The following is a 20,067-nucleotide window of genomic DNA, read 5'->3' as shown; positions in this document are numbered from 1 at the left end:
CATGGCCCTGAAACAGTGGCGTACACTCCACAATTCAATGGTAGAGGTCTGTATCTCTACAAGAAGATGACTGATGACTCGTCACCTCCGAAGGAGTAACCGGTGTATTGGCCCGAGAAGGATGATGGATCGAGTCGACCTGGAACCAGGAATTTAACGTACAACCAGCCAATTCTGATTCGGGAATTCTGACAGTATTATACAAACCAGACACGTTTAATATTCAGAAGAAAAACATTATATAAAGACGTGTTTTTTCACACACAGGTGCACGCCTAAGATGGGTAAGCAAAGCCATCAGGGTCATCCATTTCCAGAATTCAGTTTCGAGCCCAAGGGAATGTTAAGCTCCCGGGGTGCGGGGAGTTCAACAACCCCCAGTTCTCACATTCATCATTTCGAAGGATAAAAATCCCATGATGGTCATTCGATGCTGTACATTCATTTATTGGCCTTGAGATCTATGCCTGTGATTCAGCCAGGCTGACACACGATAGCATGCGCATGGTGGATAACCCCTCTCCCCAGTGGATGCAATGTTTCTCTCAAATGATCCATTCATTCTCACAAAGAGCACGGTGTTTACAGAACTGATGGGAAATGAAAGCTCAATGAAATGCGGCTCCCATTGCAAAAGTTAACTTTTTACTTAAGTTTGTTAATATGATCATTTGCATATCATACCAGCTCCATGGGTGACGGACCTTTTCATTATCCCTTACATATAGCCTAATTAGCTCTCTATAAACCCAGACAAAGGGATATTCTTACTAAACGCATCTCTAAATATTTAATCTGTTGACATTTCTGCACATTGTCATAACAATAGACAAAAGCGAACTACTTCGATTAAGAGGTTAAAGATGCAGCCCTGCAATTGCTTGTTCATGTCACTGCTGGCTGAAAGACTTCGACATGGAGAGCCGCTGAAAAGCCCTTCAGGGGGGTATTTAGCCTTCTTGTCCAAGCTGGTCTCGAAAGCCGTGGGAGTCCCCACACTTGACTCCACACTCGTGAGCTGCTGATCGACCCACACCTCTAATCTCCCCGCACCTCCGATTAGCGCGGTTGGCTATGCACGGTGCGAAAGAAGTTGAACGTGCATACGACGAACTACTATGTACCCATCCGTCCTGCTGTGTGCACAGATAGATGGGGAGAATTAAGCAACTTTCCCGATGACGGAAGATCGAAGCGATGACCCCTGGATTGCAAGTCTACCATGCTAACCATGACACCATGGGAGCATCCACCCTGTTGTAATTCTATTTATCTAAATAGACGAATGCGAACCACAGTTACGATGCTTCAATAAATAGCTAGTAAGTGGCGATTTAATAATTAGATCTGTTCTTATTCTTTGAACATTCCTTTAAAATTTCTTCATATACCACTCTGAACAACAATATAAGACCCCGTTCACATCTTGACAAAATGTATTGTCTGTTCTCCAAAGTTTTGAAAAGGAGGCACACACGTTATCAGATAAAACGAATTTCAGATAAACGAGTTTCACTAGCAAGTGAAATCAGACGAATAGAGTTAAACCCGCTCTCTAAATGAGGCCACTGGTTTGTTATTGTTAAAAAGCCACCTTACTAATGCACGCAGATACTGATGTTCGTCAGTTGACCAGATGATGGCCTTCTCATGTATTAACCAAACAGCTTGAGTGGCAAATCAAATTGATTGCCCAACACCCACGAAAATAATAACACACTCATTATTCAGGAATCAACACATTCATAGGCACCACACTCAAACAACAGGCAAGATGAATGCGATACATACTGGCAGTATGCCGGATAGCACCTAGGCCTGTAGACCCACAACAGCCTGACCATTCAAAGGACAACCAGAGCTTCCACCACAATTCCAAACCTCTTCTGCAATCTGCTTTGTACGTGTACAGCCCTTTGTCAATCCACTGGGGGGCAAGGACCCATCCACAATATATTCGTCATGGGGAGGTTGTTTAACTATTATTCACCATGCTGGTCAGTTCAGGTTGGTGAAGGTGGCAAACATAGAGTGGGGAGCATACAAGTATGGCACAACAACACACAGCCCTGCGGTCCGACATTTCACTCCACGTCCTGGGACATTCTTCAGCAACTGCAGAGTGGTTTATGGGCCCCATCAATTATAAAAAAAATCCGGATGCTGCTGTTCTACATTAGCCAGCCAATGTTCATGATTTTCTTCATCAACTTTCAATAAGCGAGGGAGAATGTGAGCTACTCCATTGCGTTCCTTGGAGAGGCTCCCGGCAGGTGCAGTGAAACGTCGGACTTCATGCCAAACAAAACGAAGTACAACCTGAATGCACATCAGAGAGCAGTACTCTAAAGCCATACCGCGAAAATCTACGGAGCCATTTCTTTATTTCCTACATTTTAAAGTATCGGTAAAAAAAGGCTGATGATATGTAGCACACAATATTTCTGGATCACCAAACACCAATGAATGGAAATGGACAAATGATTACAATGCAGGACTTTCCTGAAAACGAGTTTTCAGACCCAGTGAGGCTTTTTTTATGTAAAGAAAATGCAGCATCACTATCATCACTGTTACGATGATGCTTATATGCCAAATTGCTGGCAATTCCTGTAAGAAAGAGGCTCTCCCAGTTGTGCCACATCCTGGTGTTGTAGACGATGAGTCATCGTGGATTGTCCATACACACGCTGTTTCATCCTTATGCAGATGACAAATAGGCTGATTAACTTTCATGTAAATTACTGTTATTGGGCACGAATCTTAATCTAAATCACACTGAAAGGTGGTGGCCTATTTACGCAATCAAAATTTGTTCTCCACAGGTCCCACCTGAAAGCCGATCATTAGCCACGATTTCACACGTGCAGACAATTTCAAAGTGTTGCCATCGAGACAATTGCCACTCATTTACCAACCCACCGAACTGTTGGTTTACATGTAATGTTATTTGTTCCTTTGACTTGTTCAGCTTTCAAAGCTGAACCAGATGATTAATAGAACAAATTAAAATAACCGTCCATGCGTGCCACATTTGTATTCACTCTAAAAACGTATGTCTCGTGGAAATGCAATGGAAACTTAAATTGAACAAAATTCCAGAGTTCTAATTAGTTTAAGAAGGCAAAAGTGCTTCCCTGCAATGTCATGCTCATGCAACTGGCTGGTGGAAGGGCCTCCTATACAGGAAGCTTAAGAGAGCCCCTCTAAAAGGTATTTGGCCTACTCTTCCACGCTGGCTATAAATGTGTAAGAGGCGGGAGGACGCACACTTCAACACCACCACACACTGCTCTGTACTGTGGGGTCGATGGGTGGGGGGGGGAGTCAACGGTCATCGCATTAATTAAACCACTAAATAATATCGAGAACTTGCTCAAAGATACGTTTCGATACCGATATTGAGTTGTGCTCACTGGATTTTTTCTCCACTTGTTATGATTTTTTTTATTATGCCTTAATTGGAGATTGTAAACATTTCTTGGCGTCGTTTTAAGACATTTATCATTCCGTGTCAATACGGAATTTGGGCTCGGATGCTAAATTTGCGGAATCTTTGTGAGCAATTTAACACTCCACGCTTTTGTTTGGCTTAGACATTGTGGCTGGCAATATAACCACTTTAAAGATATCATCTCTGGGTTTAAATGTTCTTTCCAAGCTGTACTTTTTATGCAACTATTGCTATTTTAGGGTGTATGTGTTGAAACTTGCCTTTTTAATTATTAACAGGATGAGAGAAAACTTGCTAAGTAATGAGATCTTTAACAACAAATACAACAATTAAAAAAACTTGTGCATAAACGAAACCTATGCCAATACTGCCAAAATGTGTAAATATTATCTTATTAAAACAGCCAAGTAAATACTAAAGAGGACATTTTCATATTTGGATTCTTGGGATTAAGTGAAATGAATACATTGGATAATGTCACCAAGACCTTTCTAGGAACGAACAACATTGTATCCATCCCGTTTTATACTTGTACCGCATATCGTTTGGAATGATGTCCGACGTTCCGTATTGCTTCAGCGCGACCGCTAAACCCTACACAATAGAATAGCCAAACGATAGTTGTGTGAACGTCATTTCACGAATTTTCCATTTGGACAAGGTCAACTTATATCGAGACATGGACTTTTCTGTTTACTTTCCTCGGTCAGCATTTCTCATCGAAAAGCATTCGAATGTTTTTGTAACAGTTTTAAACTTCTGTAATTATACAAATTACATTAAAGTATTCGAAATGTTTATTTTGACTTGTGATTATACCAAAAGGAAATATAAAGTTGTATTAGAGACTGCAACATATTAATTTGCCACATGTTAACTGCTTGAGTATATATTTATTAAGTTCAAAACTGAGCAAAATACGTTTGTGTTCTCAAGTTGATCATTTTGGCAAGCTTCCATTACATTAGCGCCTTTTAGAAATCATTACCATTCACTCTCCACAGAGACGCATTATTCCAATCGCATTCACTCACCCATTACATTTACATAATAAACACCCATTCCTCAGTTATTTGAGATTCGTTTGTATTCACATTTTATATTCCTTTCCTAGTTCCTGACCAGGGGTAGAGATGTGGTGCAGTGGTTAGTGCACTGTGCAATGAACCCAGCGATCCAACTTCAATTCATGGCCACGGCTAACGTCAGTGGTCAGTGATATCTGAATGGTGAAGTATGGTCAAACAACCCCACTGACTAAGGCAGTGGACTGTTAAAAGTGTGGTCTGTAATTATTACCATTATATTTTATGACCCATTCATAAATTATTGGTATAGAAAATTAAAGTTAAGGATTTCTGATAAACATTCATAAATGCTCACATGATAAATTACACATTTTAAGATCAACATTCTTCAGTTTAAAATAGTATAACCTCAGCTCATTAAGACAACGTGACATTTTATTTAGGTCACATTGGGCCATGAGGTGATAAACAAATGTAAACATGGTAAATCTAGAGCTAAATAGGGCCCTATCTATCCAACGGTATTTACGAAGTTCAATTCCTTATTCTGCCTGCGCATGCAAAACAAATGTTGCACAGCCAAATTGAGACGTACAGATAATGTCAGACAGACTGTGCACTTTGCCTAGCATCCCTTGAGGATTGATTAAATGACTTCCGCACCAATTCGAGGGAAGTAAACAGTACTATTCATACAGAGCGACTGGCTTGCAACCACAAGCATAGCAGATCAACACCACTGGCACAGGCCGATCAACGCAAGGAGTACGACTATCGCGTAGGTTGTTGTGATTGCGCAAATCAACACCACTCTCCGCTGTTTTCGAGTTGTACTGCCGGTTCTTGGGCCTCATGTCCAGCGATTCACTCCTTGTGCGGAACAGAAATGTTCTTCCAGGATGAGAAGCTCTCAGCTCATGGAGTGAAATGTCACAGATTATGCCGTTACAACCCGAATACGCATCAGACTTGTTTGAGCAGACACATGCTTTAGATTGTCACTTTGAAGTCTAACATTAACTTTAGAAATTGGTCATTGAAGGGTTTTAATCAATTAAAATCCGTGCAGAAGTTATCCACAAACACAAAAGAGTACTTAATGTATTCATCGATGCTCATGGATATGACATATCATAGCTCAAAAGGAATACAAATTGCACTCAACATCCCAGTTGACCTGTTTTTAATGCCCTAATCATATTTATTTTAATATGACATTAAACATGACATACAAACTGTAAAACTAAATCAAACAAAAACATTCACAAAACTATATAATTTCGATGGAGGTAGTTTATACATAGTGATGTGTATTACTGCCATACACCCCTGAAGGCCATATAGATAACTAATTAATTAAATATATGGCTTTAATATTACCATGCCCTATGCCAAGGTAAAGTGATGGCTAAAGCTACGGCTTTACCTCGATATAAATCTAATTAAGGCATTTGTATTCCAATGAGCGAAAATACGCCCTTTCACTCATATTCATGAGTATGCATGAATACATTCATCATTCGTGGTTGTGGATAACTTTTGCACGGATTTGAATTGATGAAAATCCTTCAATAACCAGTTTCATAAATGAACGTCAGGCATCAAAAGTAAAAGTCCACAGTGGGTGTGTCTGCTTCAACAGCGAGGTAGCTACGGCTTTAATTGATCAAATACCAAATTATCTAAATTATTTAAATTATCTACAGAATGTATCAGTGCTCCAGTATCATCAACCACGACAAAGAAGTGGCTTTTGGGGAGGGAGGGGGCCAAAAGCCCCCCACGTTACCCCGTGGGCCTTGCTGATAGACATGAGTTTAGACGTTTTCTTATTTGGAACCCTGCAACCAATTTCAATGTTCAACAAAACACAGTGTCAGAAACACGTCATCAATTGCGCCATCGCAATCGGTGGTGCAATTGCCACTCGGCCTTTTGAAAACACCATGGAAGGGCAGTATAACTAAACAATAAATAAAACACACACTACTTGTATGTCTGATCGTGCTTTCCAAAATCCACATGGCGACACAATTGTGATCTTAAGTGGGTTCACAAGCGCTGCGAGGTAAATTATGACATCACAACATTACGATAATTGAGCCACCACATTTAAATATAGCGGCAGCAATTATGGGGAGCACGTCTCCCAGGCAATTACCCATGCCAACTTTCTATTACCAGTGTGACCTTGAATTTAGATAATCTATTAGCAATGCCGAACATTCAGAATGGGAAAAATAGGGCTTTCACATTGATGACGATATTAAGTATATTCCACGCATCATTATTTCGCAATGTGAGATCTTGTATTGGCCGAATCACGAGGAATGTGACCGATCTCGTCAGATCTCGGGAAGTTAAGCAGGGTTGTGCCTGGACGGTGTTTGGATGGGTGAGCAGCAAGTTTAAACGAAGGGGCTACATTGTGGGCAGCAGAGAGCAGTGCAGCAAAATCGATCGTTGTACTGTACATCTATGCTCCAAAGTCTATGCTCCCACCTTGACAAGTCGCACTTTACCATCTTGGTGAAGTATGGTCAAACAGTAATGGGTACAACACAGCTGGAGGTAGGGTTGATGGATCGTTCATATCAAGCATGCACCGTGCAGCCGTGTGGATGGTGGCAAGGTGCCCATATGGAGCAGCACAGCAAGGAGGCTTCTGGCAGGCTATCTGTGCTGTGCTGTTTGAGTGTTCTCATCTCATACACCTCGATTTCCTCCCAGGAGTCTGGAATGTAATAAGCATCCTGGACTCACTTGAGGAAGTCGTGACACAAACGAAGGTTTGTATGTGTAAATAATTAACAAAACTGTCATAATTTAGGGCCTGTTGTAAATTCGCTGTTGGATGAAGGCCTGCCTGTGACATGACGGTCTCGGTGGTGGTTTGACTATACTTCACCACACTGGTCAGTGCGGATTGGTGAAGAGTGGGCCCAGGACCAGTTTAGAGAACTCGCCGCTGATGTTAGCAGCAGCCCGGAATCGAACACAGGTGGCTAGGTTCATGGTATAACACACTAATCACTGCGCCACCACTACATCCAAGAAAGAAGCAAAGCAATACAGTAATATATATTCTAGAAACCATATTCATTGGAAATATAAAATGCAATAACGTATACTCTAAGAGACCGATCGCGCGAGCACGTGACCCTTACTAAACGAACGCATTTCACTTGTAAGCTCTCCATTAGCTTTTCTGATTGACTGCAGCAACAAGACCCCCACGTCCACTCTGCCGTGACCATTAATTCGCCTTTGCGGTCTCGCTGCACAAAGGGATCAGTGGGTCCCCGATTCAAATACCGAGATGAAGCGCTGCTGCGACCGCACAAATGCAGCGAGCGCCGCGTGATTTTCAGGAAACATCTGATACCCGTGGACCCTGAAGGCCAGTGGAGTGGCACCTCGACCTGCAGCAGGGTACAGCTTGGTGCTGCTCAGCAGCGGGTGAGAGGCGGACGTGCGTCTAACCTCAGGGCACAGATGGACGCTAGGATCGTTTGTATGGACGGGAGGAACAGCGGTGTGTTGTGTTGCGATTATTGTGTTGCGAGTGTTGTGTTGCGTTGTCATTGACCCTGGCACTCATTAGTTCGGCTTTCACTGCCGTAAATTTAGCCAGAATTTTTTAAAATTCCATTTACTCATAGCACGAGTCCAGCTGATGACAACCAATGCAATGTTTGTCCAGTCTTTGTCTGTCGAGGTATGTTTCAGTCATTCTCTTCGTCTAATTGACGATCCCAGTCAAACATTTATTCCACTCTTAGTTATGAAGTGTTTAATTTAAAATGATTTAATCTGGGTCTTTGTTAAGACTCATTGATTTGTCTCAGAGTCAGTCAGTCTTAGGCCTTTGGTGGGCGGTCATAGTCACCAGCAAGACTGACAATTTTCATCAAGTCAAAGTCATCGTTGACAAGATAAAACAAAACAAAAAACTCTAAATTTATTTATATTTCCATCACTGATTTTGTAAAAAACATAATAAACACCACTCTTCACTGTTTGGATTTAATTGGAAACGTGAAAGCCCATTTTATCCAATTATATTAAGCGTTTGCATTGTGGACTTGGGAGTTTCTCACACCAGACATAAGTGCTTCAGACTGGCATTGTTCTCAGAAGCAGAGTCCCTTTGCAAAATAAGCCACGTGGCATCTTCTAAGTTATTATGGTTTTCAAATACAAATGCCTTCATAGCAGAGAACCCAAGGCAGCTGCATAAATCTAAGTCCAGAAACTTCTAATAATTTTCAGTTGGCTAAAAATAAATCCTATTGTCCAAGTTTGGAAATTTCTTTCAACTAGAAAGGGCCATATATTACACACCAGCAGAGATTATATTAGACACTGGTGATTTCTCTCTGTGGATTGCAAATTGGGTTCTAGAAACAGACAAATGATGTTCAATTCCGTGCAAGACATTTAAACTGTAAATAAAGTGCCCAGGCTGTTGTACACCACAGTGGGACTACTCTCCCATGCTCGGCCTGCGGTGCCCTGCTGGTGCCCTGTGGTGCCCTGCGGGCTTCCCACGCACACAGAGCCACCGCGCTGGCACGGCTCGGCGGGCACCTGTTCACCGCTTGCTGCAGAGGTTCAGTGTTCACATCCAGTGGCTGCCCAGATTAACAATGCGGAATGGATGACCCGTAACATGACGTGCTATCTGCTCCACAGTGGACGTTAAAGATCCTGTGACGTCTTTCTCGAGAGGAGGGCGCTGTGGGGCCGCGTCACGGTCTAAATCTGCCACAAAAAATGTACAAATTACCTGCAAGGTAACTCGATTGGAATGCACGCACCAATCGTCGCCCCCTCCCCTGAAACCCCCCGTCCCCTGCCACCGCCCTCGAAGACCCCCCCCGCTGCCCCCCCCCGCCCTCCCCCCTGCTACTGGGGAAACGTGATGGGTCCCTCCTGAAAAGAGTCACGAGACTCGGTGAGGCTTTCCTAGGTAAACAAGCAGAGTAATGACATTAATGTCATACCAGGAGTAGCAGTTAAAGACAAAGTCTCAATAATCGTCTAAAAGCCAGAATCTTTGGAGACGTTTTCTCTATGTTGCTTACATGTGTCAAGCACGAAGCAGCCCCTAATCATAATGTATGTATGTCGAACTTCTTTCGCACCGTACGTAGACAACCATGCTGCTAATCAGAGGTGCGGGGGAAGAACAACAAACTAAACACACGAAAAAAAGAGTTTTCAATCGAGACGATCTAAAAGTGCAGAGCTCCGGTGGCTTCCTAATATCCGAAGAGCATTCCAGACGGCCACAGAAGCACTTCAGAAAGCGCACATCGCCAGTAGGTTGTGTGCTGACGACACCCCCATTAGCATGCTTCTGGCTTGCGCAGGGGGTGCGTTACGGGCAACACCGTCGCGCGAACGATCGCCGGCATGCACGTGGCGTCCTCTCCTCGTGAGCAAATGCGACAATCGGAGACGATGCTTTGTGCTGGAAAGTGCATCTCGTTTAAGAGCACATAAAACAAACAGAGAAACCAGCACACTTCATTGCAGCGAGTCTATCGTGCGTTGCGTGTATACCGAGTGGCTTATTGCGAATGCTCGTGTCCTTGTCTTTGTGTGTAGAGTACCAATAAGTGGTAAATCAGTGTATGTAGGTGGCCGCAGAAAGGTTTTTAAGAGACACTGCGCTTTGTTTTGTGGTTTTATACTCGGGGTTCCGTGGTCTCCGATGCGGTCCACAACAGCGCTCTGAGAGGAGCGTCAGTAATGGCACGGCACCGTGCACGTGTGTGTACGCACGACCGCTGTGTACGCAAACACGCTAATGCCGTTTTATGTGCAGAGTGCGTTTATGCACCAGCGTGCCGCGCTGCGCTCCGTCTGGCCAAGCTGCACGGAAAACAAGAGAGCATCAGCGGCCCACGTGATGCAATCTGGCCGTGGCTGGGCGGTACAGCGAGCAGCTCCATGTCGGAAGGTTCGGCGTTAGAATCCCGTCTTGGGGTTGTCTCGGACCACCATCCCTCCGATGTCAATAAAAATGTGTTGGGAAGCCAAGCAGCGGGTGTCATGCGAGTAGACTCATCCCCGCTATAACCACCGGCTCAGAGCACCGCCCCAACACTCATTTGAGCAGAAAGTCACGTTGACGTATTCTTGTTGTGCTGTATAATGGCACGCAATCCCAGAGGAGGACGTCCGCTAGGTGGACGGTGAGGGCTTGACAAGGCCTCCGTGGGTTGACGATGGCCGACGAGACGGTGCGTATCTGTGTTGTGTGTGCGAGGTGGTATGGCGTGTGGGTGCCTCTGGGTATTTGCAATGCACGCGTGATGATTCGCACCATTGGTTCTGATGATAACAGAGTTCGTCTGTCACGATTCTTAAATGCAAATTAGATGGAATAAGATATATTTGAATAGATACTGGATATCAGTGATACCATCTCAACAAAGTTTATTAAATGGGTTTATTCACACCGACGGTTTGATGATTGTACTGTGTGAATGTGTGTGCACATGGGGCGGGAGGGGTAATATCGTGGTCAGCGCGCTGTGCTACGAACCCAGCAACCCGAGTTTGTTTTTTGCTCATGCCACTGCCAGTGACAATTATCTGAATTGGTTCTGGGCCTCCGCTAGATCGACTCAGCCTCAAATGAGTACCTGGTGCGGTGACTAAACATTGCCACTAGGGAGACAAAGGCGGTCAGGCGTGGTGCTGGCCACTCATCCCCTCGTGTGCTGTGCCGGCCTTCATAGGTGCTCACTAACAGCACTTGCCCCAACAGTCTGTTAAGGCTATACGGGGAATCTTTGTCTGCGAGTTCATGTGTGGGGAAAAGTGGCACAGCAGTTACTGCATTGCCTACGGACCCGACTACAAGGATATTGTTCCCAAACCATGGAAAGTGGTAACAGAGCCTGTCATGAGTCTCCCCTGCCCAGTTTGCACAACTTCAGCACTGGGGAGACACAAAGTGAACAGGCGTGGTGCTGGCAACACCAAGCCTCATGCCCCGGCCTTAATAGGTGCTCACTCACCAGCGCGGTGAACAGGCGTGGTGCCGGCTATACCAACCCTCATGCCCCGGCCTTAATAGGGGCTCACTCCCCAGCACTTGCCCCAACAGTCCGCATGGCTGTACGGGGATCTTTATCTCTGCGTGCGTGTGGGCGTCTGTCCATACGTGTGTGCGCGAGTGCTTGCGTTTCGGTCCACGCTCACGGTCATAATTAGAGCGCGTGCGTGTGCGTGTGTTTGTGTGTGCGTGTGTTTGTGTGCGTGTGTCAAGTTCTGGGTGACCTTTAAGGGAATGGCTCACGTTGAATTATTGGTAACATTACGGATAGGATCTGTGAAGTGCAGCCTCCCTTCCTCCACGTCATCGCGGATGAAAGCAGTTCTGCTGCACGAGAATGAAATGAACTCTGTGCAACTACTGGCTACCGACTCGGTGCTGAGCCTGCTGTTTGCGTGCAACTGTGTATTTACAGGTTTCGTCATCGGCATAATCCGCAATGATGTCACTTTGCTGAAGGGAAAAAAATATATATTTGTCAATGTCCATGTGTGTCTCTTCGGCATATTAAACACTTCGTGGCCATGTCTACTGCAGTGTTTGGGGCGTCCTCATGCCCACGGCACGCAAAGCAGCTGGGCTGCTGGTGCGAGCGAGTGGTGCGTGCGTACATGTGCGCGTGTGTTCGTTACGCGCATGCGTGTTCGTTAGGCGTGCGTGCGTGCGCGTGTTCGTACCAATGGTGGTGATGACTGTGCCGGCGAAGAAGAAGGCACTCCCCAGGTCCCAGTGGCTGTTCTGGCTCGTGGCGTTACCCGAGGGGTTCACACCGGCACTGAGGGCAGCCGCCACATTCTGCCAGCGAGAGACACAATCAATTACGACTACACGTGATCTCTTGCGACATCCGCCCATGGGGATACAAATATAAATAAATGACAGGAAATTAACATCTCGCTAACAACAACGGACTTCAGCTTGAGCCAGCGCGCGCCAGCTAAATTAATAACTATGTTATTTCTCCAATTTATTTTTGGCTCGTACCGTGCGATGTTCGACGTTTTGCTTCACGCCTGCCAAGCTTCTTCGGGAATTGGACAGAGAGAAGCTCCCAGCGCGCGGAGCGAAACGTCAGACATCGTGCCGGACAACACGCGGCACAACCCAAATACACGACGATAAATTATTTGGTGGAATTCCGCTAATTCAGTACGGCCATTATTATCTTCATGATCAGCCATCATCTATCAGTGGTGGACGATGGCCTCTCTCAGCCACTGCCATCTCTCGTGGCTCTGCGATGCAACAATACATTGACTCTTCCACATCTCCGATACCAACGTACTACTGGTGAGCTGAAGCAATAATGATTGGTGCAGAAAAACACTTCAGCAAGTAACATTTTTATTTTCCATAACGCAAGTTTTTTTGGGTTAGATCGCGTAAATATGAATGTGTCGTTAAACCCACAACCACCCGACACAGCCAATTAGTAATGTTTGTCACGTAAACAGAACGAGCAAATTCGTTACTAGTACAGCACGACGGTGTGCTGGAGAGTAAATCCACAACATTTACCATCCGAGTAAACACGGCTAGCATCATCAGGCAGACAGCCAGATTTGGGTTAACAACACATTTATATTTACACGATCCAACCCAAAAAAACCTGTATTATAGATGATATTGGTCAGGAAAGCCTACTACGCGTTAAACAAGCATTTTAATCTCTTTGGCTATGTCAGGGGTGGAGGGCTTATGACTTAAACCTGGCCAGATCATTACATCGCCTCACCCAAATCCAAATCAATTGATGCCTCTTATTAGCTGTATTAAATCTACGTGCGAGTATTGAATCTACGTGTGAGTATTAAATCTACGTGTGAGTATGACATCTACGTGTGAGTATGACATCTACGTGTGAGTATGACATCTACGTGCGAGTATTAATTCTACGTGCGAGGCTTTCTGATCTATGTTGGAGCAAACGATACACGCCTCGTTATTGAATGGTTTTAAACATTTGTCCGGACTCCGCCGACGAGATCCGTGCAGGAGGGAGATGACGACTCGTGACATCGAATGAATGTGAAGGATGGCGACGGCGTGGGAGAAGCCTTCATCCAGCAGTGGATAAACAAGGGATGGATGATGATGGTGATGAGTCACACAAATAAATGACTGCCTAATCCAGCCCCTTGCTTTGCTCTCAAGATTATTGTAATATCCCCTCCAGCTATCTAGAGCACTGGATGGCAAAACACAATCCCCGTGTGTTCATGGTGGCAGCCGAGAAGTAACAATCAGTGGAAGCTGCGATTCACTCAAAACAAGTCACGCCTTTTAAGGGAAAGCATCGCAAAAAACATTGTTCCCATCATTATTATTATTCTGATTACCAGTGATTGAATTTCAGCCTGATCAGACGAGGAATTAACATGGCACACGGTACCCATCTCACCTTATTTGCTCACACGATACTCGGTGTGTCCTCACTAGGATTACAGGGACATCGAGTACATTGACAGGAATATTACGGATAGGCATACCTCGTACACTCATGGCGATAGCGGCCTGATGCCGATAATCCCTACTGCAAGCAGACCCAACAGCATTCCGCTAAAATATCAAGTGGGAGATTATATCCCTGATTATTACCATGATCAAGAGGAGTGCGGGACAAATATTGTATCCTAAAAACGAAAGCATGTTACAAAAGCCATTTGGTCAATCTGAGCTCGTCTAAAGCACCTTAATTCAACGCATGACTATGGGTTAGAGATGGATAAGGGAGCTCAAATTCTAAATGTTGGCTGCATTGGCTGTCCGTGCCAGGCGTCTGTGTGCGTGCGAGACGTCATGACGCAACTGCCGAGTGGATGTGCGAGTCACTGCGAAGGGGGGAGGACGTCTGGCTGTGGGTTCTTTTTCTCGTCGTTGTGTCAGCGCCTTTGCACAACTTGAAACGCAATCGTCCGAACGCAGGCGTACAAATGTTTAAAGGTTTCGCTGAAAATCGATTCCTTTGCTACGATCAGCGGCCAAGGTTTTATACATCACGTGGACTATTAACGCCACAAAATCAGCTTCATGTAGTAATGTATCTATTGCACGTGATTAAATGTTAATAGCATTTGTTTCCCTTTGTGGAAGTTTAAAATGCGAGATAAGTATTTGGTCGTCTCTGTTGTTATTGCGTTAGAGGCACTCAACGGCAGAGAGGTGAGCGATGGATCCGCAGTGTCTGCAGCTTCGTCAGATTTTACTGCTGATGAAGCAATCGGGCAAGCAGATTTTTACAATTTCATAAGAACATGCTGACAGAGGTAAAGGCTTGGCATTATACTCTTTGGTTCTTTCGGTAAAGTCACGTAGGTGAAAAAATAGAATAAAAATAAATAAATAAACACGGTTGCTTTTTTTCCCACCTACGTGACTTCACAGAAACAACCAGCGAGTATGGATCCCCCTGCAGTCACGAAAACTTCAAATCTGGCTTGGCATTGTTTTTACATTACCTTTGCCGTTTCGTGATTGTTTTCCATCGAGGTAATGCCATGTTTTCTATTATTGTAATGCCAAGACTCTAATTCATCACAGCTACTTCATGACAAGCAACTGCAGTCGCCAAATCATAAGATGCCTCACTGAGAACTTCAGCAGGGGGTTGGTGGATCATGCAAAGATGTGTGCAAGCTGCCTCCACGCAGTCGGCACTTCGAAGTAAATGGAATTTTAAAAATGGTAAAAGACAAAGGTGCAGGCCTGCGATGTATTGCTCTCACCCCACTACTGCAGACATGGCTCCCGAGAGCTCCTCTAGACACAACATTTGCCTGCCCATTCTAGATGTGAAGCTTTCGTGACTGCAAGGATTCATATTCTTAGGTTTTTTCGGTAAAGTCACGTAGGTAAAACATCAAAATTAATAAAAATAAAATAAAACAAAAATCACGGTGATTTTTGTTTTATTTTATTTTTATTAATTTTGATGTTTTACCTACGTGACTTTACCGAAAAAACCTAAGAATATTTGCCTGCCCTTCCACGTTCGCCAGAAGAGATGACAGTACCCACGCTTTGCCCCACCACATGCAACTCGCCTTTCGAATCACCGCGGTGTAGCCATGTGCACTGCGGTGGCTAGAGGTGGAAGGGGATTCAAGAAACTTGCGCCCAATGCTTCAACTGCCGCGCCAGGAGATCGACCTCTGCATTGCAAACCAATGTGCTAACTATTACACCACGGACACATCTCTAAATATATGTAAATATATATTTATAGATAAACCTCCCTTTGCTGGCAGGTCCCCCTGATACAGGTACTGCTACTTTGTATGGCGTCTTCAGACGGGATTGCATTTGGATTTTGTATAAATGGAAATTGCATTGTACTGCATTGTGTAATGTTTACGATTCGAGTTTGAATGTTCTCATATTGTGGGTGAGACCCCCATTGCATTGAGATGTTCTCTGGCACGGAACATTGGTCAAATATCCCAAGACTCTCCTGGAAAATATTCTCAAGAATTGGGGATCATTTTCCAGATCGGCAAACAAGGTATTATTATTATTAGAGATAGTATCATCGTTGTTGCACATGCAGGCAGAGATGAAGAGCAATGTACAGACGCTACAATTGGAAGACGTGGGCAGCTCTATTACAATGTCCACTTTTTTTTCCCAAATTGCTTTAAATTGCACACGGTTCATCTGTAAGAATCGTACTATTTCATTTTTTATGTTGAGTCTGTTCAGGGACTGCTCATATAATCTGAACTGAGGAGCACAGACAGAGCACCGACAAGCACCATCGTCTCCCCCACCACCACTCCCAGCCTCAATTATCCGGACGAATCATCCCAGGCAGCACAAGCCGGGGTGGATGCTGAAAACAGAGCGGCCCATTGTGAACGTAGCAGCTCGTACACTCGCTTAAACATACTTGGATGCGATTTCATATCCAAATATGTTGCATGTCTTTACTTTTTCTCACTCACATTTTTTCCTATGTTCAACTTATAACATGTGTGGATGAAATAACAAAATGTCCTTTCCAATTATATAAGTTAGCTGGCATTGTAAATTTCTAAACCACTTCAAAAAATATCCCCCTCCCCCAACAAGACACCAATTTACATTTCCCAATGATGACCATATTTTGTTACACAGAGAGAGTGGACAACCAAATCACCACGGTTTCCATTCATACAACTGCGACAAGTAAAATTAAAGTCTCAATAGAATGTTAAACTTTTAATATATTTGTTTCTTGGGAATGCTTCAAAACAGATACACGGGGCTTCGTGTATTGCGGCTATTTTATACATTTCAGCAAACGGTTGCTGGTGCAAATGAATTATAGTCGGATCCATTGCATCACCCATGATACACCAATGTGATACAATCTGCACTAAAGCACCGATGACATTCTCCCCCGTGCAGGTAGATTCACAGCACGGCCTCATGCTCTGGCATGCGTTTTAGTTGTCACCAGCGGCACGTTCAGTTGAGCCAAGTGCAACGTTAAACCCAATGCGAGTAAGACAACAGCGTGTTTCGTTGCGAAACTGTGAATGAGCCCATATCTAGCTTCAGCAGTATCAATGTCGTTGGGACAATGTTTACATGCACAAAAGAGAGTAATTTACAACGCCTTACCAAAGCGGTACGAAGCAAACCTCCCTCAAAGTCTACAGGATATTTGGACCTGACGTCACATGTGGAACTCTGCCAATGTCGCTGCCCAGCCAAGATGACCTCGTGATGACTATGACACTGTTGTTGACCTCGTGATGACTATGACACTGTTGTTGACCTCGTGATGACTATGACACTGTTGATGACCTCGTGATGACTATGACACTGCTCACGGCCAGCTGCTATCGGGGTTCGATTCCACTACTGACCGAAATCACCAATGAAGTACATGGCCTGTGCCTATGTAAACCATTTCAATGGCAATTCCACTCGGATGGCTGTCCCTTGCCCCGATGTACTGGAGCGTGCATCCCACAGTTCACAAGGAGTGCTGGGAGGAGAACCCGAGGCGTTCGTTCACCTCGACTACGCAGACGACGTTGCCCTGGCAGCCGAGATGCTCGACGGCGAATCCTCGCACTGGAGATCACGCCAAATGAAACTCTCGTTTGGTTGAGTGGCTACACACCCTCGGAGAGGGCCACGGCAGTAGATGTTGTCTTGTTCACAGTTGCAGAGCAACAGGCAATGGCCAAAATGGCTAAACAGCTAGCAACAAGCACCACCATTCAAGGCGAAATAGATCAGAGTTAACACGGGTCTTGAATTGAGCAATGTTGTTATAATCGTTTGGGGAAAAACAAACATGTGTTGGGAGGGAATTCCAAAGTCGAATAGTGCGAGGTAAGGAGAAGAAATGAGAAGTCTTTAGACCTCTTGAAGACAGTCCAGGTGATGACACAGCAGTGTGGGTGATGGGGCAGCAGTGTGGGTGATGGGGCAGCAGTGTGGGTGATGGGGCAGCAGTGTGGGTGAAGGGGCAGCAGTGTGGGTGATGGGGGCAGCAGTGTGGGTGATGGGGGCAGCAGTGTGGGTGATGGGGCAGCAGTGTGGGCGATGCCACAGCAGTGTGGGTGATGACACAGCAGTGTGGGTGATGGGGGCAGCAGTGTGGGTGATGACACAGCAGTGTGGGTGATGGGGGCAGCAGTGTGGGTGATGGGGGCAGCAGTGTGGGTGATGGGGGCAGCAGTGTGGGTGATGGGGGCAGCAGTGTGAGCGATGCCACAGCAGTGTGGGTGATGGCGCAGTAGTGTGGGTGATGGGGCAGCAGTGTGGGTGATGGGGCAGCAGTGAGGGTGATGGGGCAGCAGTGTGGGTGATGGGGCAGCAGTGTGGGTGATGGGGCAGCAGTGAGGGTGATGGGGCAGCAGTGTGGGTGATGGGGCAGTAGTGTGGGTGATGGGGCAGCAGTGTGGGTGATGGGGCAGCAGTGTGGGTGATGGGGCAGCAGTGTGGGTGATGGGGGCAGCAGTGTGGGTGATGACACCGAGTGTGGGGTGATGGGGGCAGCAGTGTGGGTGATGACACAGCAGTGTGGGTGATGACACAGCAGTGTGGGTGATGGGGGCAGCAGTGTGGGTGATGGAGGCAGCAGTGTGGGTGATGGTGGCAGCAGTGTGGGTGATGACACAGCAGTGTGGGTGATGACACAGCAGTGGTGATGGTGAATGGTGGCAGCAGTGTGGGGGTGGATGACCCAGCAGTGTGGGTGATGACGCAGCAGTGTGGGTGATGGGGCAGCAGTGTGGGTGATGACACAGCAGTGTGGGTGATGGGGGCAGCAGTGTGGGTGATGGAGGCAGCAGTGTGGGTGATGACGCAGCAGTGTGGGTGATGACACAGCAGTGTGGGTGATGGGGCAGCAGTGTGGGTGATGGTGGCAGCAGTGTGGGTGATGGGGGCAGCAGTGTGGGTGATGGGGGCAGCAGTGTGGGTGATGGGGCAGCAGTGTGGGTGATGACGCAGCAGTGTGGGTGATGGGGCAGCAGTGTGGGTGATGACACAGCAGTGTGGGTGATGGGGCAGCAGTGTGGGTGATGGTGCAGCAGCAGTGTGGGTGATGGTGCGACGGAGTGTGGGTGATGGGGCAGCAGTGTGGGTGATGGGGCAGCAGTGTGGGCGATGGGGGCAGCAGTGTGGGTGATGGTGGCAGCAGTGTGGGTGATGGGGCAGCAGTGTGGGCGATGCCACAGCAGTGTGGGTGATGGGGGCAGCATGGGTGGAGCAACTGTTGAGTGAAGTTCGTGGGAACAGCAACGACAGCGATGATGAAGAGTGATAAATAAGGGCGCGACTGACCACCACCAGCCAGTGAGCGAGCAACTGCAGTGAATGAGTGAACGAGCGAGTGGACTGAATGAGTGAGTGGAGTGAATCAGTGAGCGAGCGACTGCAGTGAATGAGTGAGTGGAGTGAATGAGTGAGTGAGTGGAGTGAATCAGTGAGCGAGCGACTGCAGTGAATGAATGAGCGAAGGACAGGACTGAATGAGCGAGTGAGCGAATGAGTGAGCGAATGAGTGAGCGAGTGGAGTGAATCAGTGGGTGCTTGATCGTCACTCAACCGGACTGTTTCATGCCGAGTAAAGGTTGCCAAAGGGCTGTAAATGGCACGGTGTAGGCCAAGGCAGTGAGGTGGCGAGCGCTGCATTCACCGCGGTGAGCTCCTCTCAGCTCCACGTCTGTCACCCGGCCGCGGTTCTCGCCGTGCGTGCCAACTCGGCGATTCGCGAGGGGGTCACGTCAAATGTCGATATCGGCAGAAAGGTTCGCCTTGCGGGGCATGGTGCCGTGATTTTTTTTCAAAAGAAGAAACTTACATTGGTTTAACCATTACCTCTTTGGAAAGAATTGGAAGCAGTTAAGTTTCAAATAGTGCGACCTCCTGACCTTTGCAGTTCACCGTGGTAACACCAGATGTTGTTGCAGCTTTATGACCACCTGCAAGCGATTTATGCGCAAGCTCCAAACTCATTGCGCTAAAGAAGCCTAATGGATAAAGTGTTCGGTCGTTAGAAGGAACACTTACTC

General features: G+C 46.1%; 1 protein-coding gene across 1 annotated transcript in view; it reads right to left on the bottom strand.

The window, feature by feature from the left end:
• The window catches only part of LOC133339274 (potassium channel subfamily K member 2-like), a 141,364-nt gene that overhangs the window by 106,578 nt on the left and 14,719 nt on the right, over positions 1–20,067 (bottom strand). Inside the window, 1 exon segment of the mRNA XM_061547413.1 lies at positions 12,232–12,349. Within this exon segment, the coding sequence (XP_061403397.1) occupies positions 12,232–12,349 (118 nt within the window).

The sequence above is a fragment of the Lethenteron reissneri genome, chromosome 8 (genome assembly GCF_015708825.2).
Source record: "Lethenteron reissneri isolate LAM-NWPU_2019-01 chromosome 8, ASM1570882v1, whole genome shotgun sequence".
Classification (NCBI taxonomy): domain Eukaryota; kingdom Metazoa; phylum Chordata; class Hyperoartia; order Petromyzontiformes; family Petromyzontidae; genus Lethenteron; species Lethenteron reissneri.
This window is presented reverse-complemented; position numbering and strand designations above follow the sequence as displayed.